At 56.7% G+C, this 27,175-nt stretch overlaps 1 protein-coding gene across 3 annotated transcripts in view; it reads left to right on the top strand.

The window, feature by feature from the left end:
• Positions 1 to 26,898, top strand: part of CTDP1 (CTD phosphatase subunit 1) — a 64,695-nt gene extending 37,797 nt beyond the window's left edge. For 2 of the 3 annotated variants that reach the window (XM_069467858.1, XM_069467859.1), the window contains exons 11-13: positions 9,994 to 10,156; positions 17,372 to 17,547; positions 26,071 to 26,898. In XM_069467858.1, coding sequence (XP_069323959.1) covers positions 9,994 to 10,156; positions 17,372 to 17,547; positions 26,071 to 26,209 — 478 coding nt within the window. In that variant the 3' untranslated portion in view covers positions 26,210 to 26,898. Of the gene's footprint in view, positions 1 to 9,993; positions 10,157 to 17,371; positions 17,548 to 26,070 lie in introns of those variants that run through there. The other variant, XM_069467860.1, reaches the window with a different exon arrangement.
• The last annotated feature ends 277 nt before the right edge of the window (positions 26,899 to 27,175 follow it).

Here is a 27,175-nt window from a genome sequence, read left to right as displayed (position 1 = left end):
ACCCAGAAGGCCGAGGGGACGGCACCAAGGCCCCCGCGCAGTGTCGCCTTCCTGGGAGCTCAGCCTGAAGCCCGTCCGCCCCGGGGTCTCCCGACGGCAGCCGGCACGTGCCCGAGATGCCAGGTTGAGGCGGGCTTTGGGCTACTTGCTGCTTTGTCATTTGTAACTAAAGTGTCATCGCCAATTAAACATCTTCTTCCAGCAACATGGTGTTTGTCCGTCCACACAGTTGAGTTAGGGCTGTAGCTGCTGCTCATTTCCCTTGAGAGTTGCTTTCCGAAAGTGGGTCCCTGAGTTCAAGGCCATGTATGGTTTTAACTGCAACAGGTGGGATCAGCGATTTGGCCAAGAATCTGTGGCAGTCGTCTTCCACCTAGTGGGACACGTCCGCGTGTCATGCACACGCATGTGCCTGTGGACGGCATGTCTCTGACACGTCTGTGCAGCTGTTCACACTGGCAGCTGGAGAGAGCCTGTTTCATTGAGTGGTGGCTTTTGGCTGCCCTGGAGGGGCCTGTGGTTCACGGCCGCGAGCCCCCCGCGAGGCCTGGTGTTGCGTTGCCTGCCCCTTCTGGGAAGGGTTTGCTGTAAGTGACAGAAAACACCTTGAGGACAAAGTTGGCCACAGACACATGGGGGACGTGGCCTGGAGTGTCCCACAGTTCCGGGAGCTTCGGCCCTTTGGGGCGCTGTGGAATGTTGGGCGTTTTCTTTGCAGCCAACATCTGTGGCTCAACTATTCATAAACAGCCTGTTGAACTGAGTTCTGCGCAGCATTCTCTGTAAACTTGTTCTTGGAATGTTCCTCACTGTGGATTTGTTCAGAACACCCCCTGCCGTATCTTAAAATTTTTTGGTGGTCTCATATTATTTTGAGTAAATTCTACGTATTTTTTAAAGTGTGACCCTGTCAAGCAGCGGCTGACCGCGTGGCTGGTGGCGGGGGGAGGGGCAGAAGTGCTCAGTGTGCGGCGTTTGTGGCGGCGCTAGGAGGACGCAGGGCCCTGTGTGCAGAGTGACTCCGGTTCCGGTTGTGCTGTGGCACCGCTTGGGTTTGTGGCACCGCGTGTGAGTTTTACTGCCCAAAGTACCTCAGAGGTGGTTGGTCTTTTGTTTCCTCTTTGTTAAAATTGTCACGTGTGCAGAGTTTGGATTGTTGTTGCTGGACTCCACCTGTTACCAGGTGGTTACGTTCTCTGTTGCCGGGATGTTCTTTGTGGTGGTGACATCCTCCTCGTTCCCTGGGTGTCCTGCCCTGGAACGTGAGCAGCACGGGGAGCAGCGGGCTGGCTCCAGGAGGAGGGTGGGCGTGGCCGCCTCGGGCACGGCCAGAGCAGGGGTGTCTGGGTGCAGGTTCTGCTGCCAGTGGCCCTGGGATAGGTGAAGCCACCTGGCACCCTGGCCAGCAATGCGTGGGGGCCGCCGTCACGGGACCAGCAGCAAGCACAGCAGCAGGGGACACGAACTCACTGTGGCGCCAGTGGGTTACAGAGGATGCCCAGGTAACTGAGTGTGCGTGTGTTTCTGTGTTTCTGTGTGGTGGGCACAGTCGGGCCTGGGAGGACAGGATCCGGATGAGAAGATCTAACGAAACTTCTGACAAAGTCCTGTCGCCATAACTGCTAAACAGCAGGGTCAGAACTGCGTGGTGCTGGCTCAACATGACAGATCAGCAACGTGAGGGGCGTGCAGCCCCCAGCAGTCGGAGTGTGTCCCGCACGGGCACAACAGAAGCGCCAGTGGTGGAGACAGGCCCGTGACTCTGCTGGGATGTTGGGGCCGGCGGGATGCCCTGGGGTGAGCAGGGAGTGGCAGTCCTGAGGCTGCGCCCTCACCTCCAGGGAGCAGACTTGCAGCCAGGCCTGCCGCGACTGAGGTTCCTCGTGCTGGAAGAGCCGCCCGCGCCTGTGCCCCTGGAAAGGCCCCAGTGCTGGGTCTCGGCGGGATTCCACGTCGAGGGGAGGATGGCGTCCGTGGAGCTCCGCAGGGCTGGCACGTGCAGAAGGCAGTGGACACGGGGAGCCAGCCAGGCGCAGCTGGGACGGGGCAGGAAGGGAGGACTTGGCACTCTGGGGACAGCGAGGCAGAGTGAGCCACATGGGGCAGAGGGCAGCGTGGCGACGGGGCTGGCGCTAGAGATGCCGTCAGAACTGGACGTGGAGAGTCCGTGGTCAGCAGAGGGCACTTGGCTCAGGCCGTGGGGTCCTGCGGGGAGGCTCCACCCTCAGCCCAGCAGGCGTCGGCGGCACAGCTGGCCGGGCAGGACCGCTGCTCACACCCGGCTCAGGCCCCATGACCTGTGGCTTCCGAGAGCCTTGACAGGTTCAAACACATTCTGCTCACTCCCCCAGATCCTAGAATGCTGGGCTAGAAACAGGTCTTTACAGTTAATGGAAAGACGTTCTCTCTTCGAGACCCTTCGTGCACCCAGGTCTGTCCCTGGCGCGGTCGAGACGGTGGCCTTGAGCGCTCAGCCCCTTGTGGGTCAGGGAGAAGCACATTTGTCAGCAAGATCTGTGCAAAGCAGCTACCAAATGTCTTTCCAGAAGGCTAGGACTTCATCCTTGAGTGCTAGTGTATGTCGTCATGTGACTTAATTCTAGTCTTCCAGCCGAGTTGAGAAAGCTCTCTGGACAACTAACTGAGGAAGCACGAAGAACAGGTTTATACTGACAGTAACTAGAAATTTTCACTTTCCAGACAATTGCATTTCACTCATGTCTTAATGGTTATGTGGTTCAAATTACCGTGGCAGGTTGTGTTCTCTAGTGTGTTAAAATTTGAATCAGTAGAAACAGGACAGCTCTTGGCATTAAAGTGATGCAGCTGAAATTTAGTTTCTGAGTTGCAGTTTTACAATAGTGTTGCGTAATTTAAAGTAGCCACAAAATCAGTGGGTGCTGATTTTGCATGAGCAATACCTGTGTTTTAGAGTCTGCTTTTCATGCTATTGAAAATAAAATCACAAACCTTTCACTTATTTTTTCTTAAGTAGCGAGAACAAAAGCATATTGTGTTAAACTATATGGAATGGTTCAAAATTAGACACAAAATTGGTTTTTGAATTATTCAGACTTGCTTGAAGTGAGTGTCTACAGACTGGGACTTTCTCAAACAGATGAGAGGACGTTGTTATCTGAAGGCAGACCGTGCAGGTGGCCAGCTGGACTTGAATGACGTTGAACACTCCTCTACTTGAATGGCACTAACAATATGGCAATAGATGACCACACATCTGTTCTGAAATGTGTATGCTTTATGTGAACAGCGGTGGTTCAGTTTCAGATGAGTCTGTAGAGAGACAGACGCCCCCGCCGTGCCTGCGTTCCCCAGGTGAGCACACCTCCTGCTAACTAACAAGTGGACCGGGTGAAAGTTCCTTTTCGTTTTATTCTGGAAGTGTGATTTGCACCAGAATATTAATTGTCTTACATTGTTACCAGCCCACGTAGGACTTGTTACACCGTATCAACCACACACACTTTGTGGTGGGAGATGGCGCTGCTGTGCTGTACCCACGCCGGCCTGCCAGCCCCATCCTGGTCACCATAGAGGCATCTCCACAACCTTGGTCACGCTGAATTAATCACATTTCATGTCTCTCCTCACTTGACTGTGGAGGTAACCATGTGTTCTCCTGAAATCAGTAAGTGTCGGTACTGCTCGTTGATGTTGATAGTTCTATGTTCAAGATTGATGAAATGACCAACTTACATAAGAAAAAAGGAATCTCCGTTTCAGGCTCCTCCTCTCCCCGTGTAAACATAGCTCTAAACACCCGAGGGACAGAAACCTGCGGGGACCAGACCGATGTCCCCGGAGGGCGCCCTGTGCTGTGGTGAGGAGCCAGACCTGGATCTGGCAACATGGTGGCCCAGTCCTGCCGTCACTCGGTAAATGGACTTTACGTTTTCTTTGTGGGGCGAGATCCCACATGCTTCCTCCTGGTGGCCGAGAGTGAAATGTGGCCTTTAATTTAAACCCAGGACCTTTCCCCATCCGAGTCATGTTGTGCCTGCCCGTCGCACACACTGAACACATCCGTGTCTCTCGTGCGCGTCTCCGCGCGTGAACACGGGTACTGTCAGGTGCAGGTTGTCCCCGGGGGTCTCCGGTAGCCGCTCCCACGTCCGGCGGGACAGCAGCCTGTTCCCTGTGTGGCTGGGGCCCCAGCAGCCCCCTGCGAGGCTGAGGCCGCCTGCTGTCCTTGCCTGGGCGGCACAGCCCTCGCCCGTCGTGGGTGCCTGCTCCTGCCGTGACGCTCAGGGCGGCCCCCCACCACTGCAGACGGGGGCGCAGCCCGTTCCGCCAGAACCCCGGGTGGACCGCATTGTGACAGGGCGCCTGGCAGCCAGTGGCAGTTGGGTCTCCATCTGCATCTCCATGTTCTCCTCCCCTGAGGTGGAGGGTGTAAGTTTTTGCTTGTTCTTGCTTTGGTGCGTGTGGTTCTGGGCCAGGGCGCTGCTCGGTGGATGGCTCGGGGGACAGGTGTGTGGGGGTCTCCCTGCGCCATCGGCAGGGTCAGGAAGGGAAGCGCTGAGCGAGGCTGTGGCCTCCTGGACGCTGTGCGCAGGCTCAGAGAACGCCACCGGCTGGCAGGGTAGTCCGTCCCCTGGCCCTGACTCAGAGTGTCCCAGCCCTGGAGAAGCGCGGTCCCCTCAGCCACGCACAGGAGGCCACTTCCACCCTGCGGCTCCCTGAGGCGACGCTGGCAGCAGGAGCCTTGGCAAGAGTGTGTGAGGTGCCTGAGGCATGGCGCTCCCCGTGGAGGGACCGGTGCCCGAGGGCCACACTGCCTACCCCGTCGCCAGAGTGTGCCTTCCCTGCCAGGGCAGCTGTGTGCAGCTAACTGTGAACATATGATGTTGGTTTTCGATTAACCTTTGTAGATTCACCTGTAGTTGAAGACGTACTCCAAATAGACCTTGGTCCCTGTACCCAGTTTCCCCAACTGGCAAAAGCTGCAAAACTGCAGCACAGCCTGACACCCCCATGCCCAGACACAGCACCCTCAGGCCAGGGCACCCCTGCATGCCCGCCACACCCACTCTCCTCCTGGCCACCTCCTCCCTGTCCCCCAGCAGCCACCAGCCTGTTCTCTGTCCCTGCAGTTGTGTCAAGACGATATAAACATGGGGCTACAGATGGCGGAACTTTCTGGAGTTGGCTCTTCACTCAGCACGATCCCCCGAGGGTCAGCCAGGCTGCTGCTGTGTCGGCACCTAATTGCTCTTCACCGCTGAGTCGTCTGTGGTGTGTGGCTGAGTCGTCGTCGTTTAGCCGTTCACCCTGGCGAGCGCGCCGGAGTCGTGTCCAGCTTTTCCTGTAAACATTCGTGCAGGTTGAGCGCGTTGTCCGAAAATCCAAAACCCACAGGGCCCTCAAACTCAGAACTTTTTGAGCACCAGCATGACTTCATGCTCAAGGGAAATCTTACTGTGGCAGTTTGGATTTTGGACGGTCACTCGATACGTATAATGCAAATATTCCAAAACCGAAAACACTTCTGGTCCCATGCCTTTCGGACCAGGGATATATGCCCAGGGTACAGTTGCTAAGTTACATGGTGTGTGTTTAGTCTTTCCGAGAAACTGTCAAACTGTTTTCTAGAATGTCTGTAGTATTTCACGTTCTCAGCAGCAGGGTGAATGCTCCGGTTGGTGGTGTCAGTGTTTCGAGTTCGCCATTCTGACAGGTGTGTGGTGATCTCATAATGACTACTTTGCATGTCCTTGATGAATAATGGTGTCGAACATCTTTTCATGTGTTTATTTGTCATCTGCATATCCTGTTCAGTAGAATGGCTGTTTGGGTTTTCTGCCCGTTTTCTGCCCATTTTCTGACTGGATTCTTTGGTTTTTACTGTTGATTCTGAGAGCTCCTTGTGTATTTTAGACACGAGTCGTTAGCTGGGTTTGTGGCTTGCAGGTATTTTCTCCCAGTCTGTAGCTTGTCTTTTATCCTCTGAGGAGGGTCTTTAGCAAAGCAAAAGTTCTGAATTTTTATGAGGTTCTAGCTACCAATTTTTTCTTTTAGGAATTGTACTTCAGTGTGAAATCTATTAACTGTCAATCTAGTCCTAGATCCCGAAGATTTTCTCTTCTGCTTTATTCTGAGAGTTCTGCACTTTTACGTTCAATACCTGGTGATCTGTGTGCGGTTAACCTTTGCGCGGGGCCTGCGGCTTGGGCTGAGCTTCATCTCCCAGCTCCGGCCCCTGCCGTGGAGCCTACGTCCTCCCAGCCTGGACCTCCCGCGACCTCCCACGGCCCCCCTCGGCCCCCCGCGACCTCCCGCGGCCCCCCGAGACCCCCCACGACCTCTCACGACCCCCCGAGACCTCCCGCAACCCCCCGCGGCCCCCCGCGGCCTGCTGGGGAGCAGCCCGGCTGTGCGTGTGGGTCTGTCTCTGGGCTCTGTCTGTCCCTTTGGTCCACAGGCATTTTTGCCTTTTTCTTAATCTTGGAGTGAAAGCGTCGTCTTCCTCTGTGCGTGTGATGTCAGTGCAGGTCATTCGTGCTGGTCTCTGCCAAGTTGAGGAAGGTCCCTCTATTCCTGTTTTCTGTGTTTATTGATATTATCATGTGATCTTTCTTCTTTAACCTGCTGATGTAGGTGGATTGCATTGGTTTTTGAACATTGAAACAACCTTGCAACCTTTAAATAAAGCTCGTGTGTTCGTGGTGTGTAATAATCTCATACATTTTTGTTCAGTGTGTTTCCTTACGTTGACCCTGGGTCTCCAGTTCTGTGTTTCGTGCTGTCTTGGTCCAGCCCCTCCCCGGTGCAGCTGTGATCGTCCCTTGTCCTCACCCTCTGGGGCTCCTTCGTTCCTGACGTCGGCAACTTGTTTGTTCTGTTTTTTCTTTGTCCATCTTGCTAGAGGTTTGTCAACTTCATTGATCTTTTCAAAGTGATTTATTTCATTGATATTTTTTCTCTATTTTTCTTTGTTTTCAACTTCGTTAATTTCTTATCTTTATCTTCCTTCTGCTTGCTTTGGATATGTTTCTTACAATTTTTTCCTTCAACAATCAAACACAATCTAGGAAACTCAAGAGGAGAAGGAAACTCCATTGTATTTTCCTGTATTCTGGCTTCCTAGCAGAAGGGCCCCTTTTACCCTCGCTGTGCGCGCGCCCCTGCGCCCCCGTGACCCGCGCCCCTGCACCCCGCGAGTCTGCTGGCCGAGCCTCCTGAGTCCCTTCATGTCCGAGGATGTTTTCACTGGGCAGACTCTGGGCTGATCGTTCTTTTTTCTTTAGTGCCTGAAAGATGTCCCACTTCCTTCTGAGCACCGTGGTTTTGATGAGAAAGCTGCTGTCGTTGGCATCGTCTTCCCTGTAGGGAAAGGGCCTTTTGTTTCTCGATGCTGTCGAGGTTTGCTCTTATCTTTAATCAGAAGTTTATGACGTGTTTCCGTGTGGGTTTGGGGGTTACCTTGTTTAGGTTTCACTCGGCTTCTCAAATTGGAAGGTTCATGTCTTTTGCCAAATTTGGGACGTTTCCAGCCATTACTCCTCAGGGCCCCTCTGCCTGTCGTGAGACTCCAGAGATGTGGGTGTGGCGTCCTGTTGTCTCCACGTTCCTAAGGCCGGTTCACTTTTTCCTTTTCTGACCATTTTCTGTCTGTTCCTGAGACATGGTGATTTCTGTTAGATCCTCACTGACTTTATTTTCCCGTTGTCTCCTGCGTTTTGCTGTGGAAACCGCCGTTGCACTTCTTTGTTTTAGCTGTTGTATTTCTCAGTTCTAAAATTTCCCTTTGGTTCTTCTTCACGTCTCCGTTTCTTCACCGCGGCTTTGTGTTTCCCGCGGTTTCTGGGCTGTGATTGCTGGTGGGCCCGTCGGGTCGGCCTCCGCTGCCGTCGTCCCTTCCGTGGGAGCCTCCGGGTCTCGCAGGACGTGACTTTTGACGGAAGCCGGGACGCTTGCACATGGTGTCGTCAGACTCCGTCTTGACCGACTTTTTCTGGCACCACAGCACAGAGGTGGCGTCACCGCCTCGGGCCTGCCCTCGGGGGCGGGCGCCAGGCTCCCCTCGTGGCCCCCGACCTTCTCTGAGACCCCAGGTGTGGGGCGCCAGGGCCTTTGCTGGTGCTGGTGAGAGTGGAATAGTGACTGAGAGATGTTTTGAATGTTCATTTGTTAATTCATCTCGCAATAATAATACTGGTGAGCCCACCTGTCCGCGGATTTTTCCAGCCAGCCGATCGAAGATGCAGGGTGCGAGCTCTGCACGTGTGCAGGGCCGATTGCGGACGCGAGCGCGTGGCCGGTGGTCTCTGAGGGCTCCTGGCCCGGGTACTGCAGACCCTGCGGGCAGCTGCAGCAAACTATTGCACGTGGATACAATTGACTTTTTTTTTTTAAATAAAAATAACTATTTTCCAAATTGAAAAGAACTCTAATGGGAAGAGTGATTTGTTTTATATGTTTGCAGTTCTCTCTGGCTGAGGTCAGTTCACTGTGTTTGGTTGTTTTGGTGGAAACGCACACAGGCTTTGGCCCCAGGTGAGTGGAGGAGGGAGATTCTGCCCACGCCCCGAGGGGCCTGGGAGAGCCCTGGATTTGGCGACTGGTCCGAACCGTCTTTCAAGGTGAAGGGAAATTTGATTTTTTGGGGGGAGGAGCACTTATCCACCGGGTGCCAGCGCCCCAGAGCACCTTCTGTGGCCACGGGCCCACACGCGTGTTGCAGGGCCCTTCTCCATTGCAGACGGAACCCTCCTTTCCTCCCGTCAGCTTCTGGCAGAGAGGACATTCTTGCGATTACGTTTCAGTTTTGGTTAAAACTATTAAAAACAACTTTTCTGAAGGGAGACTATAATATATTTGTTTTTGGTAGAAAGAAATGCTTCCCCTTTCTTCGGCTTCTCCCGTGTTCGCAGTGGGAGCTGCGCGGTGCCAGCCAAGGGTGGCGGGCGCTGGGGGCACGGTGGGGCTGCCGGTGCTGAGATTTCTGTGCAGGAGTCTGCCCTCCATTAGATAATGCCGCGTTCGCCTAAGGCAGTGGCTTCTTTTTAATTTTGTCACTTTGACTTAATACCCCAATTTTTCTTCACGATGATAAGGTTTTATCCCCTGGTCAGAGTCTGTGGTGAGGGGACCTGTGGTCCTGTGTCGGCCGCGAGACCTGCTGGCCTCAGGCCGTCGTGCCGGGGAAGACCCCGTCCTCGGCTGGGGCGTGGAGGACACGCCACCGGTTTGCACAGATTCGCCCCAGATCCTGACAGTCCCAGCACACAGAAACATACGTGTAGTAAGACCTGACCCTCTAGATCTGCGTAGCTAGGTGTGTACAGGGGAAAGAAACTGCTTCAGACAGAAGCGCCATTTTAGCGCAGTCATCGGTGTAACGTGAGTGTCCTTGAAACAGAAGATTGATCCCTGCTAGTTGATTTATCACAGTGACACTTAATAGTTCAATAAAGCTGTACAGACAGGGTGCTAAATTATCTTTTCCTAGTCTTTATGAACAAGTGATTTTAATGTCAGCCTATTGAAGTCTGTGTCATAAATTCACCATTACATTTTTGTGTGTGTTTGTGTAGGTGGGATAGGCCAGAAATGTCGCTTTGTTTGTTTGATGTTTTATTGCTCTCTTGACTTACCCTGAGGGTGAATGGCACTTCCCCACGGTTGCTGGGGCTTGTCCCTCTCCCTTCACGTGGCGCTTTGTCGAGGGATGCGTCGAGCTGGGCAGGTGCTCTGTGGGCAGTGGTGGTTTGTGGGTAAGAGAAGGTAGGTGTCGTCCTCCAGCAGGCTGGTCGCTCAGCCCGGCCCAGCGCGCGGAACTCGACGTAGTAACTACACGCAGATAAAGCAAAGCGTAGCAAGCAGGCGCTGGCGACAGCAGGTCGTGTGTCTGCATAACTGAAATGTTCTCTGTGGGTGTGTGTTTGCCTAGTCCTAGAGTCAGGGTCTGATTCAGTCTGAAAAGTGCGATTCCCACTGCTTTTCCTCATGCGGCACCTATAAAATTCATTTCAGAGCTGTTCAGCCACATCAGCAGCAGATGTTTGGTGAGGAGCTGCCCGAGGCTCGAGATGGAGAGCAGCCTGGCCCTTCTAGGAGGAGGCGACAGCCCAGTATGTCAGAGACAATGCCGCTGTACACTCTGTGTAAGGAGGATTTAGAGAGTATGGACAAAGAGGTGAGCCCCCCGCACGCCCCCCCAGGACTCCCCGGCCCCCTGCGGCCGGCGCCCGCCGTGCGTGAGTGGATTTCTGGATGGCGTCCTCGCAGGGAAGGTGGAGCTGGCATCCCGTACTTGCGTGGCCGTGTGTTGTTTGGGTCAGCACTCGAGTTTCTCACGGAAGTCGCCTGTGAAGAGATTCATCGCAGCATCAGGGCTGCGTCGGCTGCGTTGGGCGCTAAGGACACTCACACGGCGGGTTTTAGGGTCCATCGGTGCTTGTTGGCCACGTCCCCTTCTGTGCCCCGCACAGCCGGGCCGTGTCGGGCAGTTGGCTGCACAGCGAGGGGCTCCTGGCCCCAGGCGGGCGGAGTGCGGCCCTGCCCCGCGCCCCCCGTGCCCAGGTGCACCGCGCTCCAGTGCAGACACCCTGGGCCCCCGCGTTTCCGCGTGGGTTATAATCGCACACGTGCCAGTGATGGCTGCAGTGTCACGTGGTGTCTCGTCCTCACACCACCAAGTGGCTCAGGCGACGTCAGTGGGCGATGATGCCGGGACTCGGGGTCTGTTGTGAGCCGGAGACTGGTATGGTGGGGCTGCTCCGACCACCCGGACGGAGCCGGACTGAGGATCCGTCTATAAACAGGTGGTGGTTGTCTCTAGGCTCGTCCTGTAACGCGGCGGGGCCGCCAGTGTGCTGCGATGCCCAGTGGCCAGCCCCGGGCAGGGTGCGGTGTTCGTGATTTCCTCATCACCCTTGGGCAGAACATTCAGACTACTCTTTCTTCTTCCTTTCTAATTTCAAAAAATTTTGGTGCAGTGCTTTTGTGTCACGCAGCTGAATGGTATCAGACTGAAGTCAGGCCTTGCGGTGCACCTGTCCCCAGAGTGGCGCCCACGGTGCCCAACAGGCAGGTGTCGTCCCGTCCCCCCGCCCCCAGTTTCCAGTGTCCCTCACTGTCTCGGGACCATGTAAATCCTGCAGCTGTTGTTCAAAAGGACCATTGTAGAAAACGTGTCACGGACCTTTTAGCAAACGTGCTCCGGCCGGAGGCACCAGCTTGGGGCTCCCGGCTGCCCATGGGTCGGAGCAGAGGCCGTCGCTCTCCGACGGGGTCTTCACGTTCCTCGTGAGCAGCCGCCACGCTTGCCCCCCACCCGCGAGCAGCCGTGGCGCCCGGAGAGCGAACTCTGACCCCACGAGAGTGCAGCGGGGGGCACTGAAGGAGGGAAACGGTCTTGGGTTATTTTCAACAACAGCAAAAAAAGACAAACGGTCGTATTCAGGACAAGAGCTTACCAGTGACTCAGGTTATCATCTTCAGACAACAGTTTATCTTATGAGGATTAAACCTTTTTCGGGTGTGGTGAATTTCTCTATTTGCAATGTTTCTGTCTTTTTGAGCATTAGCTGTTTTTTGTTTCATGAAAATCTTTTCTTTAAAGAAGTTTCTTCAACCACTTCTTCTTCACCCCTAAGCCCAGACTCCGTCATCGGGGGCGGCAGAGGTTTCTCTGTGAGGACGGCTGCTGGCTGCGCCGGGCGGGAGGAGGGTGGTTGGCGCCTGGTCTCCTGGCCGGGCCAGGAGGGATTGGGGCCACCCCTGTGTGCGTCACCTCGCCAGGTGCTGGCCTCGGCGTTGGTTCTTGCTCATTAGCAAAGGGGACTGAACTCCTAAGGCGAGCAGTGTCCACAGGCTGCTGTCACTCAGACCTTGCCTTTCCTGCAGAAGTTAAGACGCACCTTAAACCTCAGTTTTGGCTCTTCGGGAGCAAATCGCATTGAAAGACAGAGAAACCCTCCCGACTGGGTTCTGCGGAGCCTGGGGCTGCTGGTCTATAAACGGCAGCGAGACTGGAAGGTTTTGTGTCCTGTGAACAGCGAATATCAGAGTCTGCGTCCCGGGGGGTCCTGGCCCAGGAGAGGACGCAGCAGCACCGCACCGCCAGCCTGGGCAGGGCTTCCCAGACCTAGGCCGACGTCGCCCAGGGCTCCTGTGCCGCCTCCGCCGTGGGCGCAGGGCTGCCGTGGGCACAGGGCTGCCGTGGGCACAGGGCTGCCGTGGGCGCAGGGCCACTGTGTGCTCAGGCCAATGGGCCTCCACCCGCAGCCTCCCTCTGGGGCCAGGGCCCTCGCTGGCAACATTCCGTGGGCTCCGCCATCTGCGTGCACAGCCTGGCGGGCAGAGAGGTACGGGGCGGGGGGCAGACACTGCGCTTCCTCCCGACCTGAGGAGGAGACCACAGACAAAGGTGAGCTGGCAGCGCCGTGAGACCTGAGAATTGGTGCCCGTTTCACACGTCCCGGGACCACTGAGGGTCCGTGCGAGTGGGGTCCAGAGCCGCTGCGTCTGCTGTGTTCACGTCCACGCGGAGTGCCGTGGCAACACGTCTCTGCCTGCGTCCGTCTGTCTGTCTGTCTCACACAGACACCGGGCATCGAGTCAGGGCCAGCCTAGTCCACTGTGGCCTCCTCGCAGCTGATTACACCTGCAAGGCCCTGTTTCCAAATCAGGCCACGTCCGCAGGGACGGGGGCTCGGACTGCTGCCGTGGGGCGGGGGCCACCGTCTGCCACAGCGCGGGCTTCAAAGAGCGTTCGCGCTTTCTCTCTCTTTTTCCCCAGAAAAATGCACACGTACGTGCCACACTTATCTTTTGTCATTGAGATATTTGAGGTTAGAAAGGCTCTACTAAATTTCAGTCTCTTTTCCGTCACATGCTGTTTTATGTCTGTGTAACGTAAATATATTCTAGTGACACCAACACTCCTCTTCCACACAAGCACATCTGCAGTCTCTTTGACGTGGTTCCGCCCATCTGCAAGTGTCTATGCCGCGGAGCTGGCTGGGGACACCCGTGGGCCGGCACCACCAGAGGCCGCTGGCTCCACCCTCTGCCGCCAGAAGCTCCTGGCGTGTAGCCCATCTGGGTGCCTGTGGCCCTGAGTGTCCTCGGACCCCGTCTCTGGGACCCGGGGCTGGGGGCCTCCACAGGCCCAGACTCCATCTGCGTCAGGCCTGATTCCTGAAGGCCTGGGGGGCCCTAGGAAGTGAGGACCCACCAGGGGTGACGCCGGAGCCCAGGAGTGAGCTGCACACCCGGAGCTGTGCTGACCCTCCAGCTGGCACATGCAGCCCTGCCAACCACAGGGGCCGCAGTGGACACCCCAGGGTGCGGGCGGCGGGTCAGCCTGGCTGGGCTGGTTCCCAACCGCAGCCAGGTCTGGGGACCACCTGGGTCCTCAGCGCTGTGGACTCAGATCACCTCGGGGCAAAGGCCTGTTCCCAGCACCGTCCCGGACTGAGCTTCCTGAGAGTGTCACGTGGGAACCCCAAAGAACTTTGGAGTCACAGCTCTTGCCCTTTCTGTTCGGGGTTGGCTGTGGAAATCCCTTCCGTTTAAGCGCGGTGGCGTGAGACCGTGCATGCGTGTCTCGGTGCGATGTCTCTGTGGATGTAGGAAGGCAGATGTTTCGCGTTCAGCCTTTGCGGTGTTGCGGCGCCTGCGACCTCTTCTCCGTCGTTGCTGTGGTGACCCAGAGCAGAATTCGGCCCAAGCCGTCAAGCCCGGGTAGACAGAGGTACGATTTCAGATGTGACCCACACGCCACGGCTGGGTCCCGTCGGGAACCGCGGGACTGGGAGTTCTGACTGGGGCGCCGGGAAGTCGGCACCGCTCAGCCCTGCCAGCTTGTGCCGCCTCCTGTTGGAGGTGAGGGGCGTTTTGATGGGATCAGGCGGGTGTGTTTCTGCCTGTATTTGTCTCTTTTTGAATTCTTGAGCATTAAAATTTCAAGATAACACCTGAGACTGTAGAAGTGTTTGCTTTTGGTGAAGCAGAATCATAACTGATAGCATTTGAGGTGAGGGTCGCGTCCGGCTCCCTGCTGGGACTCGTCTCTGACCCCCAAATCAGCGCCCCGCCCCTGAACTCACCACGTCTGAGCCACGCGTGGTCTCTCACTTGCCACGTTTTTCACATTTTCGTGCCTGTTGGTGGTTTGCTGTTGAGACTGTCCTGGGCGAGGTGCTGCGGTGCCACCTCACGTGCTGAGCCTCGCAGAGCAGACACGCGTGTTGGAGATGTTTTAAACAGAAATGCTGAACACAGCCGAGGAAGCTGTTGTGACCTGTGCAGTGGCCTCCGGGTCCACGGGTTCCGCATCCTTGATTCACCCACCTGTGGACTGAAAATATTCAGGAAAGGCCGGGCGCGGTGGCTCACACCTGTAATCCCAGCACTCTGGGAGGCTGAGGCGGGTGGATCGCTCAAGGTCAGGAGTTTGAGACCAGCCTGAGCAAGAGCGTCTCTACTAAAAAAAAAAAAAAAATAGAAAGAAATTATCTGGCCAACTAAAATATATATAGAAAAAACTAGCTGGGCCTGGTGGCACATGCCTGTAGTCCCAGCTACCCGGGAGGCTGAGGCAGGAGGATAAGCCCAGGAGTTTGAGGTTCCTGTGAGCCAGGCTGACGCCACGGCACTCACTCTAGCCCGGGCAACAGAGTGAGACTCTGTCTCAAAAAAAAAGAAAAAGAAAATATTCAGGAAAAAAACAAAACTAATACAACAGTTTTAAAAAAATACGGATTTTAAAATGCTACATAAGCACCATTTACACAGCATTTACTTTGTACGAGGGTGACAGTTGCTGCAGCCATGACATAAGCGTGGGTGGTCTCCGCGCTCCCCGGGTGACGGGCCAGGTGTGATCCTGAGAGCGTCCAGGTCGGGTCTGTGTTTCTGGGCTCCCTGGTGAACAGCGTGTGCAGTGGTGACGATGATGGCAGGAGTAGCAGTGCTGTCGTGGCCCGTGTGGTGGTAACGTGCTGCGATGCTGTGAAATAGTAAAGTCACAGAAACTGCTGTGCCCTTCCTTCCAATTCCTAGGCCAACAGGAGTGTTAACTTACTTTGATCTTCTCACCACACCAACAATAACCTTTCCATTCCAGTAATGAACCCCCCGTGCTGCTCAGTAGCAGCTGGCCTCTCCCTGGAGCACCGCCTCGCACACGCTCCGTTATTCTCACTCACCCTTTACAATCGTCCCCACGGTGGAGCGACTGGAGCCCGATGTCTTCCCCGCGCACGGCGGCGTCCGGCCTTCTCCAGACGCTTAATTATTTCTACTGTCGTTTCCACTGGAATCACCTTTCTCTTCGCTGCAGGCTCCCCTGGACTTGCCGTGGACTCCGCTTCGCAGGCGGATGAGGACTGAGGCCTGTGTTTGTTATGTGGTGAACAGTCAGTCTGATGTCAGTTAGCTGGAGGTTGTAACTGCTTTGTCCTCAAGAGGCCACAGAACCTGCAGGGCCAGTGTCAGACAGTCTCACTCTGGGACTGTCCTGCTGTGATTTCAACGTGGTGCTGTCACCTCTGCACGTTTTCCCTTCTCAGTTCCCTTTTTTTTTTTTTTTTTTTTTTTTGAGACAAAATCTCGCTCTATTGCCCGGACTAGAGTGCCGTGGCGTCAGCCCAGCTCACAGCATCCTCAAACTCCTGGGCTCAAGCGATCCTCCTGCCTCAGCCTCCCGAGTAGCTGGGACCCCACAGGCACCACCATGTCTGGCTAATTTTTTTCTACTTTTTGTAGAGATGGGGTCTCACTCTTCCTCAGTCTGGTCTCGAACTCCTCCACCTCGGCCTCTCAGAGCCTCTGAAATGCTGTGACTCTACAATGGTGCAAAACTGTAGAAACTGTATTTCAAATTTAGAATTTTGATTTAAAATTCTTTGTAATAATTTCATTGTAAGATAGGCTTTTTGCTAGATGAGTTTGCCCAACTTTAGGATAATGTAAGTGTATTGAGCACATTTAAAGTGGGCCGCGCTCAGCTGTCACACTCGGTGGGTAGGTGTATTAAGTGCATTTTCGCCTTACCCTGAGTTTATCAGGACATGACTCCGTGACGAGTTGAGAAGCTTCTGTAGTTCAGTAGAGATGACTTGTTCAAAAAGCGCAGTTACCTTCTTCATAAAAGAAATCTCTGGAAAGATACATGTCGTTCTCAGATATTTTTATGAGTCGAGCAGAATGAGGGAGAAAAACTTTAAGCATTGGGGTTGGATGTGTGTCCATGATTTAGCCCGTACAGAACATGTCCCTGAATCCTGCAGACGTGGGCGGAGTGAGTGTGCTCATCGGTTGGTGTCCCCAAGCACAGGTGTTGGCGAGGATGTCTGAGGCCTTTCAGAAGGTCGGGCTGCGGTGCCCACACTGCCACGTTGAGGCCCTTCAGGGTTGCTGGGTGGCTGCAGCTGTGGCTGTCCTTTGGCCACTGGATCTAACTGTGACGGTGAACAGGCTGACCCGTCCTGCCTGGCCCAGGGGCCCTCATAGCTGTGCTCTGGGGAGGTGGCCCCCAAGAGAGCTGCCCGTCACAGTGGGCGTGGCTGGTGCGCTGCGTGGCCCTGCCGTGGGCGCAGCGCTGAGACATCGCTGCCTGCCTGTCTGCCAAGCAGCCCACTGGTGGGGGGCAGCTGGACTTGGCCCCTCGCTGCCGTGTGCGTTTTCTTCTCTGCGCTTCCATGCCCCCCATCTCTGCACAGTGCGGGGGAGGCCAGCCCTGGCAGGTGCCGCGTCCTGCGCTGAGCCGTCCTCCCCCACCCGCACGGTGGGCACAGGCAGCACCCGCCTCCGGGGCTGCTGAGAGCGCGAGAGGGAGCCCAGGCGTCCCTGGTGCCTCCACCCTCCTCTGGTCCTTGTCCTCGGGGGCTGGGCCACACTTGAGGGAAACGGGAGAGAAAGCGAGTGGGCCGGTGTAGCTCGTCCCTGCCTGCCGCAGGGTCTCACCCCTTCCGAGTTCCAGGATGGTAAGGACCACGGGTCCCTCCTGGAAAACGGTGCTACTCAGGGGTCGTGGTGTGAATCTCATCGATCTTGAGAATTTTAAATGAATACGCTGGTGATTCCCCGTAGAATCGCCAGTGTGCTGGGTGGAAGTCCCTGTTGGAATGACAGGCTGGAGGGGTTTCAACTCCATCTCCCCGAGAAGCAGCGCAGCTGCTCCGGTGTGTCGGGTGTGGGTTTCCCAGAACCCGCTCCGTGCGCTTCCCTTGATACTCCTCGGATTTGCTTTTAAGGGTTGGTTCAGTGTCAGACTCCGGTATCCACGGAGGGTTGGAATTAAACCTCCAGCCGTTGCCCCAGTCGTGGTTGCGGGTTGGTGCGGTGGGTTCCTCGGGGGCTTTGCAGACGTCTGTAGCCCACTGACTCTCGCACTCGCCAGGTCGACGACATCCTAGGAGAAGGCAGTGACGACAGCGACAGTGAGAAGAAGAAGCCGGAAGAGCAGGAGGAGGAGCTGGAGGGGCGGCCTCAGCCTGGAATGCCCGAGGACTGCAAGGTGCTGGCAGCCGGCTTGGCGTCCTCGCCCAGCGAGAGGAGCGTGGCCCGGGGGCCCAGGTGAGGGCGGGGCCCAGGTGAGGGCGGGGCCCAGGTGAGGGCGGGGCCCAGGTGAGGGCGGGGCCCAGGTGAGGGCGGGGCCCAGGTGAGGGCGGGGCCCAGGTGAGGGCGGGGCCCAGGTGAGGGCGGGGCCCAGGTGAGGGCGGGGCCAGGTGAGGGCGGGGCCAGGTGAGGGCGGGGCCAGGTGAGGGGGCGGGGAGGGAGGGACCAGCCGCTGCCGGGCTGAGGCCTTCTCGGCACTGACGCAGTTGGGGGCACCGACCCCCTCATGGTTGAAAATGGACGCATGATTTTTGATGTCCCCAAAACTTAAATTGCCAGTAGCCTGCTGAGGAGCAGAAGCCTTACTTAAAAACATAGTTGAACACGTATTTTGTGTGAGTAGCACAGTGTTCCTACAACTAAGCAAGCTACAGAAAAGAAAATGCTGAGACAATCATAGGGAAGGGAAAGCGTATTTACGTTCAGAGTGGACGTGGATCATCACAGAGGTGTCACCCTGGTCTCCGTGCGGAGCAGGCTGTGGGGGAGGGGCGGGAGGGGCCCACACGCAGGCGCATGCGCGCAGCGGCTCACAGCCCTGTTCCGGGCGGGCTGCACACGCCGGATCTCACCAGCAAACACAGAGTAGCCAAGGCCGCCTTGCTCTGGCTTCTGCGTTTTGTTGTTGACAGTGATGTTTGGGGTGTGCCATCTTCACACAAAACAGTGGGAGGAGAAACCTTCAGGCAGAAGGCAAAGGTCGGTCTCATCAAATAACAGATTTTTCAAACTAACATTTACAAACTACTGCACTCATGGCAACATAGATTTTTATCGGTTTTTTTTTTTTTTATGATTTCAAGTATTACGTGGGCAAATTGAATTTTTCCCCTTCAGAAAGTCTTTGTGTGGATTATGAGAGGTGACACCTGTGCACGTGTGTGTGAGACCGTCCAGCCAGGCTGGTCTCCAGGGGCTGTGGCTGGGTCCCCAGGGTCACCTCCGAGAGCAGCGGGGCCCTCTCGTGCTTCACGTCCAGCCACGCTCTGCTGCGTGACGCCAGCACAATTTATCCAGTAGCCCCTGTTGGTGGAGTGAGTTACCTTGACCACACGCGTGTGCGTGTGTGCGTGTGTGTGGTCTACACGTGGGACTGCTGGTTGAGGACACTGTCGTCCTGTGTGTTAGGAGTGACGCCTGGTGGCGGTGCTGTACCCCCTGCCCGGCGGGCGTCCCCAGCTGCTGGTGCACAGTCAGGTCCAAGGGAGCGAGGGGGAGGGAACGGCAAAGTCAGTCCTCCAGCTTGAGCCAGCAGCCCTTGCAGTGAACGATTGACGGTCCCCTGTGGGGCCACCCCCACGTCCACTGCGCCCCACAGGCAGCCGCTGCGTGCTGCGTTCTACATGGGGCGCAGGGAGGCCACGCGCCGAGGTCCTGCCCCTGCAGTCCTGCCCCTGCGTCTCTCTGCTGCGTTCTCACCGGGGGAGTCAGACAGCGCCTCCTCCTCTTCCTCAGTCCTGCCAGTACACACGCACCAGAACTTGGGTTCTGGAGTCATCCAGTGGTTACTGGGACTGTACAGTTTTCTGCGCAGTCCACTAGGACCTGTGGTGTCGTATGGGCTTCCCGAAGGCCTTGGCCTCCCTCCCGGGTTTGGCAACAGCCTTGCGGGTCCTCGCTCCCCTTTCTTCCTTTCTCCTGTTTCTGAGTCGCTCCCCACCCGCCACTCAGAGCCCCCTGTCCTGGTCCCCACACCCGAGGGGCACCTGTATCACTCTTCTGGGTGTCACCTGTTCCTGCATTTGGGTGGAGTACATCTTCCAGAACCTTCCTGAGAAAGTGCAAGTGGGAGGAAGGAAGGACTGCCTTTCTGCTGTCCACCCACACATGGTGTGAAAGTTGGGCAGGAGGCTTCGCGCTCAGATCGGAACCATCTTGCATAAAACTATAGCGGCCTCAGGCCATTGTCTGTCTCCTGGTGCCACCGGCGGCGGTCGGGTGCGGGTTGGCGGGCCTGTCCTGTGCCCACGGAGCCTTTGTCCCTTCCCGGTGTGGCCGAGTATCTGGGACCCGCCCTGGAGCGTGAGGCGACCACACCGGCTCCCGCAGGCGTCTCTTCCGCACAGCCGGGCGGGCCCTGAGCCAGTGCAGAGTAAGCGCAAGGACACGTGCTGGGGGTGTGGTTTAAGAACTTGGTCTCTAGAACCTTCTCTCGGCTGCTGCCTAATCAGGGGCCTTTATTTCCCCCCTTGCGTCCCGATTCCCTGCTCTGTGAATTAGGGATGGTGATGGTGACATCAGCCTCAGGGGTGGCGCGACGCTTCGACAGGTGAGCCTGGGCCAGCATAGGACTCGCTCGGGGTCTGTCCGCGCTGGCCCGTCCCCAGGGTAGTGTGGGGACCGTCTTCATCAGCTGGGCCAGTCGCCGTCTGCGGCATTCTGCGGGCGAGCGAGCAGCGTGTCCCAAACGGGGTGTGCGTCGTTCGCTGGCCCCGCGCACGGCAGCCGGACCCGATCCCGGCGTCGCGGGGAGGCGGGAATGGAGGCCCCGGGTTGTGGCGTTGCTCGGAGAGGCGCGTGATCGGCAGCTCCGTGGTTCAGCAGGGAACGCACGTGTCTCGGAGCGGCCGCGCAGTGTTGGCCTGGGGTGGTGCCGCCTGCGCCGGCATTGTTGAAACGGCGCGAAGCTGTTCTGGGAGAGGCTGTAAATTCTGCGCTGGGCCATGAGGAGCCTCGGTTTTCTCCACGTGGATTCCGCGGTGGTTTTGCTCAGTTTTGTCCACTCTCTGGGGTCGGTGGATGGTCTGGGGCCCAGTCTGGGGAGGGGAGAGCTGGGAGGGGGCGGGGCTCTGAGTGCCCGACCCCCACCCCACCCCCACTCCCGGCCGTGGAGGTGGGCGCGCTCGGGCCGTCTGTCCACTGCGCAGGTGTGACGGCTGCTGCCGTCTTCGCGGCGCGCTCTGGTAGGAGGGGCTTTTTAACCTGGCTTTGCTTCCCTGCGAGTCAAACCCGGAGAGGCTCCGCATGCCAGGGCGCTGCTCTGCGCCATCCTTGCCTGCCGGCCCGATTCACACGGCTGGAAGAGAACAGGACGGGCGGGGAAAGAGCCTTTGCCCCCACGCAGCTCGGTTGCTGCTCTCCAGGCCGAGGCGGAGGGGCGTGCTGGGCTGGGGTGGGGGGGGTGTAGGTCCAGCCCCCGGCGCGGAAGGGAGCGTGGGAAGCGGCTGCCTGCCGCGAGCGCCGCCTTCCTGCCGCGAGCGCCGCCTGCCTGCCGCAGTCCTCGGACGTGTCGCTGTGGGCGGGAGGCAGTTCAGAGCCAGGCAGGACCCGGGGGCGCCGCGCTCCAGGCCGCCCTTCCGGAAACCGTCCTGCTTGCTGCCGACTGCTCGGGCAGGAAGGGCTGGGGTCCTTACTTTAATCGCCGTTCTGCCATGTTTCGCGCGCGTATTCGACCTTGGTGAGTTTAGGGCCTTAGAGTGAAAGGACACAGCGTCCAGGTTCGGCGTGTTTGTGCAGACCCTGCCCCGAGCTCGCGCTCCCTGTCGCCAGGGCTGGCGCCGTTTCTTACTAGCAGCCGCGCTCCCTTCTAGCTCTCCGCGTGCGTGGCCGTCTCCGTGGCATCGGCGTGGCCGTTGGACTCCGCTCACAACTGCTCAGCCAGTTGTTGGTTTGGGGACCTCACTCCGTCCTTTCCCAAGGAATTTGGAGAACGTGGTTGTCTGGTTATATTTTGTTCCTGTTTATGGGGAATAGAACCAGAATGTGGATTTTTTTTTTTTTTTTTTTTTTTGACAGAGTCTCACTCTGTTGCCCAGGCTAGAGTGAGTGCCGTGGCGTCAGCCTAGCTCACAGCAACCTCAAACTCCTGAGCTCAAGCGATCCTCCTGTCTCAGCCTCCCGAGTAGCTGGGACTACAGGCATGCGCCACCATGCCCGGCTAATTTTTTCTATATATATTTTTAGCTGTCCATATAATTTCTTTCTATTTTTAGTAGAGATGGGGTCTCGCTCTTGCTCAGGCTGGTCTCGAACTCCTGAGCTCAAACGATCCGCCCACCTCGGCCTCCCAGAGTGCTAGGATTTCAGGCGTGAGCCACCGCGCCCGGCCAGAATGTGGATTTTTTGAAATTTTTCTCCAGTATTTTTATCTGAAATCAAGTAAAATATGTTCGGAGCTTTGTTTTGTTGTTTGTATTAGAACATGTAGGTTTCGTGATGATTCTGTCCCCGCGTGTGACGACACAGTCCACGCGGAAACGCAGGCTGGGTTTTCACATACGTGTTCCGGTTGGCGGCACATCTTGCTAATTGCACAGCCAAGCTGTTCCAAAATCTTCCTTTTTCTTTTTTTTTTCCTTTCTTTGCCACCCATTAATCTGCTTCACAAAATCTTAATATCACTTGAAAACGATTTTTAACAGAAGCAGGAAAGTTGTGTTTTCCACTTGCCCACCGAGAATTGATTCTTTCTCTCAAGTCTGCAGACATCAAGCGCCTGCTGTATGTGCGGCAGTTGGCTGGGCACCTTCATTCCTCAAAGTAAATCCGTAAGGCAAGAAATCAAGGATATGTTTGAGAAACATTTGCCCAAACAAGGTATTTTCAAAATGTTTAAAGTACCCCAGAACACATCCTCATCACCACCGTTCGCAAATAAGAACGGTGTACCCACGGTTACGTAGGTCTTACACGTTCGGTTTCTTTTTCAGCGAGCGCTCAGTCTTACTTTTGGCGGTAGGTTAATCATGGCTCACAGAAGGCGACTTTAAAATATAGCATAAGACTTTTCCTCCAGATTGTCCTAGAGTCAGTGAAGTGGAAACAACATTTAAGTAACTGCCAAAAGATGCAGTGCGGTGTTGCTGGTGACTGTTACGTTGGAGCCGAGAGGTGGAGGTAGCAGTTTTCACTGTCTGTTGACAGTAACAGCAGCCAAAGCCTGTTCCCTAAGTACGAGGGAATTTTAGGCTTGGCGCAGTTTCCTGTCCCATCTGGCACAGTGATAAACAAGGAGAGAGAATAGCACCACGTTTGAAGGCTCAGTTTCGTGGCGCACACACCCGGCCGCTGGCTCTCAGCCCTCCACGGGGGGTGTGGACGGCCTGCCCTGTGGCCAGCACCGCTCTTCCCAGGTCTCCTCCGTCGCTTTTCCTTTTAGGAAGGTCACATCCGCTTCTACGCTTACGTACATACGTGCAGATGGCTCCTGGACACACACCTAAACGTTGTTTTTCATCTTTGCTAAATATGAACTAAGCAAGGTGTTCTTCAGGAGAGAAAAAGGAGCAGAAGAAATATGTGAGGAAATAATGGCTGAAAACTTCTAAAATGGTTGTGTCTTCTTGGATTGTCAAGTACGGGTGCTGATCCGTGCACTGTGAGTGTGTTCGGGAAACTGAAATGTTGGAGGGGAAATTTGCATATGTATTATTTATCTTCTTGCCTTATTCCACACAGAGTTTGAGATAAGTTTTTAAGCTTTAAATTTTTCCAAAGTTAAATCTGTTGATGTTTCTCTATGGACCTGTGCAGCTGGTTGTAAAAGCAGAACGTAAATATTCCAGGTTTTGCTAAGAAGAGGTGCAACTGTGTCGGTCACGGACCAAGGCTTGTGGCTGCTGCTAGTTTTCGAGGTGATTTCTCAGCTGTTGCTACTGGGTCGCGCTGCATTTTACACCGTCCTGCAGGTGCCGTTTAGCCACGAGTCCGGCCGTGGCGGTTCTCAGTGCGGCTCTCTGTGCTTCATCGCAGAATCGCAAGGCCACATGGCTGAGACCCAGGGTGGTTGTCATCGCGGCGTCACCACGTGGACCCCCGGCCGTGCGGGGGCCTGAGGAGGGGGCGCTCCGGCTCCGGCTGCTCTTCCTAAGACTTAAGAGACATTGAAATGTTGCCCCCTGTATTTCAGTAAAAGCCCTTTGTTTCTGAAACGCACAGAAGCCGTTTCCCGAGCCTTCCCCAGGCCGCCTGGTCTGCGCCACGCTCGTCTGTGCGGCAGTTGCGTGGGAATGACGCCACCTGACGGCTGCTCGTGGAACTGAAGGACGTGGCACCCGCAGGACTCGTCACCCACAGGACGGACCCACGTCCTGGACGTGCCCAGAGCGTGGAAGTGTCTGTTCTGAGAAACACCTCCCACGGGGTCTGCGACTTCTGCTTTCCCTGTTTGAAATGTGATTTTTCAGGTGACTGTATCATTCCGCACGGAACGGGGTTCCAGGTTTCGTATTCCTCGTACGCCCACATGGCTCCAAGCTTTCTGTTAGCAATCAGAGTGACCTTCAGGGGGAGGAGGAGAGCAAACACTGCCCTATTTTTACTTTCTCTGCTCTCTCCACACGGTTCTGCTGTCTTTTGTAAAAACAGATGCTTGACAAGATCAGAGGCCTCCACAGTTCGAGCCCAGACGTGCCGAGTGTGGTCCCATGTGTCAGCCGAGGGCAGTGACAGCCTCTCAGAGCCATCGCTGCAGCGCGTGGGCTGGGGACGTGGAAAGGTGGTGCCCGTCAGAGATCAAGCATGGGTTGGTGTCTCAGATTAACGTGGCGGTTTGTGGCTGAATTGTAAGGTTCCAGAGTGTCCCGCCGTTCTGTTGACTGCCAGGTTCGGGTGACAGGAGTCAACCCAGACAAGCAGCACCCAGTCACGACGTCGGAACACCCGGGTGGACCCGCAGCACGGAAGCCATCCCGGGTCTGTCCTCGCAGCCACTCTGAGACGTGCACACGTGTGACCAGCTGTAGGAGTCAGTGGTGCTGTGGGACGGTTTCTGGAGCCTTCCATCTTCCCAGGCTGAATTTCAAGGCTACTAGCTGCATGTTTGAACATGGACTCCTTGTTACTGGTGGTCAGATGGACCTGAGGGAAGGGAACGTGGGTCAGGCGTGAGAGCGGGTTGTTCCGTGCAGAGTTGTGCCGTGTTGGTGCGTGTGCACGGGGCTTTCCAGCCAGGGGCCACACGGGTCCTTTCTGTGGGCTTCGTTCAGGTCCCGTGGTCTGTGCTCTTTCTGAGGCGTGGAGAGGAAGACGGTGGCGTGTTCCGATCTTCGGACTGAAAGGGCTGAGGCGACGTTTCTTCGCGTGCTGTGTGCTGTGTGCTCTGCCACCGTGGGGGCTTCTGTTTGCCAGGTGGCACTGTGACCGCCTGACGTTGGGAGGAAAGGAGTGAATGTTGGAGCGGTTCCTGTGCCTCTCCCTGGCTCCTCTCCCTCCGTTCCCTGTTCCTCCCTCTCTCCGCGGCGTCCCACGGAGCCACCGTCCTCCCCTTGGGCAGTTCCTGTTAGTGGGCCCTGGGACTTGGTCCTGCGAGCTGTGAGGCCACCCCTGCCAGCCGCCCGCCGGGGGCCAGTCCTGGGCATGGGGTTGAGGCAGGCGTCACTCACGGGCAGAGGGCCGGGCCACCATGGTCAGGGCCGGGCTGTGCACCCCCGTGGCCCGTCCCCACCAGAGGGTCCAGGCCTGCCCTCGGCTGAACTTGGTGACCTGAGGTCCAAGCTTGACCTGGGACCACTGCTGCGGTTCAGATGGGTGCTGTGCACTGGGCGGCGTGGGCTGGCTTACGTCATGGCGGCCCCCTGGGGGTCAGGGCTCCCTCGCTGATCGTGCCCATGATGCTCCTTCTGTCTCGTAGACAAGCTAGATGACTTTCTTGGTACCAGCACGAGTGGGTTCAGACTGTTCCTATGCTACAGTGTGAGTGTGTCAGCTTACACTGTGTGCGTTACGCGTGTGCTATATATGCACAAGAACACGTATCACATACATGTGCGTTAGCTGCATTGTAGGTATGTCAACCAAAACGATGTTTCTGAGGCTTTCACCTTTAATGACGGTTGTCGCTGAGTCTCCTCGGGGCAGCAGGACTGTCCGCAGCCCACGGTGCCCCGGCTGGTCGGAGTCCAGGGCTGTGCCGGTTCTGCAGAGTGTTCTGGGCCAGGTGTCGCTGGGACTGGGGCGGCTCATGAGCAGACTTGACGGCGTTGCTGGTCACGTGACGCACTGGTGTCCACCTTGGTTTGTTGCTAAAGTCCTTAGTTTCAGCAGCTGCCTATGGAAATGAGGGTTTCGAGATAATGAGCCATGGAACGACCTCATTCGATTACCTGGGTATGCACCTGTGGAGAGATGTCTGTCCCCTGTTTGCTGACAGAGCATGAGCAGGTCACTCTGACAGGTGCACCTTGCGGGCCGTGTCCTCTGTATCGTAAATACTAATCTCCCTGCTAGTATTTTGGGGGTAAGATAAAGGGTTCCTTTGTCAGTGACTTCACGATGTCCTAGTGTGTAACCAGGAATCAGTTGGTTTTCACCGGCACGAGTGGGCCTGTGCTGTCCCCCCACGTCCCAGAACACAGCCCGGGAGCAGGGGGTGCAGTGAGCACGCGTCACACGGCCCCCGGGGCTGGGAGCCCAGGTGTGTCCTTGACCTGTGGGTGTTTCTGGCACTGAAACCAGCGAAGCCTTTGAAGGTGCAGGTCTGGAATGACGTGGTGACATGTGTCTGGGCACCGAGGCGTCTCACACTCGTCTCCTTCTCCGCAGGGGCCACAAGCGGAAGCTGAACGAGGAGGACGCGGCCAGCGAGTCCAGCAGGGAGTCCAGCAACGAGGACGAGGGCAGCAGCTCGGAGGCGGACGAGATGGCCGCCGCGCTCGAGGCCGAGCTGAACGACTTCATGTGACCACGGGCCGCCGGCCCAGGTGGGAGCCACGCCACCAGCCACGCCACCAGCCACGCCACCAGCCACGCCCCGCCTCACAGATCTCTGGCTTCCCTGGGCCGCCTACAGTGTGGGTTCCTTTTCTCCAGAAAGACGTGTATATTTTGTAGAGCTCCACATACAGAAACACGTTATTTTGTAGAGAAATGGGTGTTTTTAAGAAGTTTTACTGCAGGAAAGTCTGTTGTAAGCAACGGTGTGGAAGGGAGTCGGGCGCTATGCCAGAGAGCCCCGCAGGGCCCACGCGGGGCCTGGAGCGGCCGTGCCGTGGGGGGGCCTGGGCAGGGTGTCCCTAACGGCCCAGCGCACGCCACGTTGGCCGAAGACGGGACGAGGCTTGGAGAGTGACGTGCGGAGAGCTGGGGTCTCATCCTGCCGTTCACAGCTGGAGCCATCAGAACCCGAGAAGATTTTTACACGAAACAGAACACACGTGTGCACAGAGCACTGAGGCCGGCACACATGGCCCGGCGAGCCCCGCGTCGGGTGACCGGGGCTCCTGCGCCGCCCACACCGCGGTCTCGCTGCCGCTGGCGTCCCGCGCCCGGTGCCGCTTCTCCTGGGCAGCCCGTCACTGCTTTGAGAAATCCACTGTAAAGTCTCTGTATATCTGTTTCCTACCTGACCCACCAGACGGTTTCTTCCGCTGAATAAAAATCCTTTTTGTAAGTTCTCTCTCAGGTGCGCTGCGGCCCGAGAGTGTCTGGTCCTCCCGGTTCCTCCTCCGCGGACGCGGCCGTGAGCCGGGTGCCGGCGGTGGGGGGCCTCCCTGCGCGGGTCCTGCCGCAGAGCTCGTGGACGGAGCGCAGCGTGGGAGGGTCGGCCTGGAGGTGCAGACGGGAGCACAGCCTCACGCACTCCGAGGCCACCCGCGCTGTCCCCAGTGCTTGGGAGGGTCCTCAAAGATTAGACCAAGACGTGCAGAGC

The sequence above is a fragment of the Eulemur rufifrons genome, chromosome 5, assembly GCF_041146395.1.
Source record: "Eulemur rufifrons isolate Redbay chromosome 5, OSU_ERuf_1, whole genome shotgun sequence".
Classification (NCBI taxonomy): domain Eukaryota; kingdom Metazoa; phylum Chordata; class Mammalia; order Primates; family Lemuridae; genus Eulemur; species Eulemur rufifrons.
Note: the sequence above shows the minus strand (reverse complement) of the source record. Positions and strands in the feature narration are given on the sequence as shown.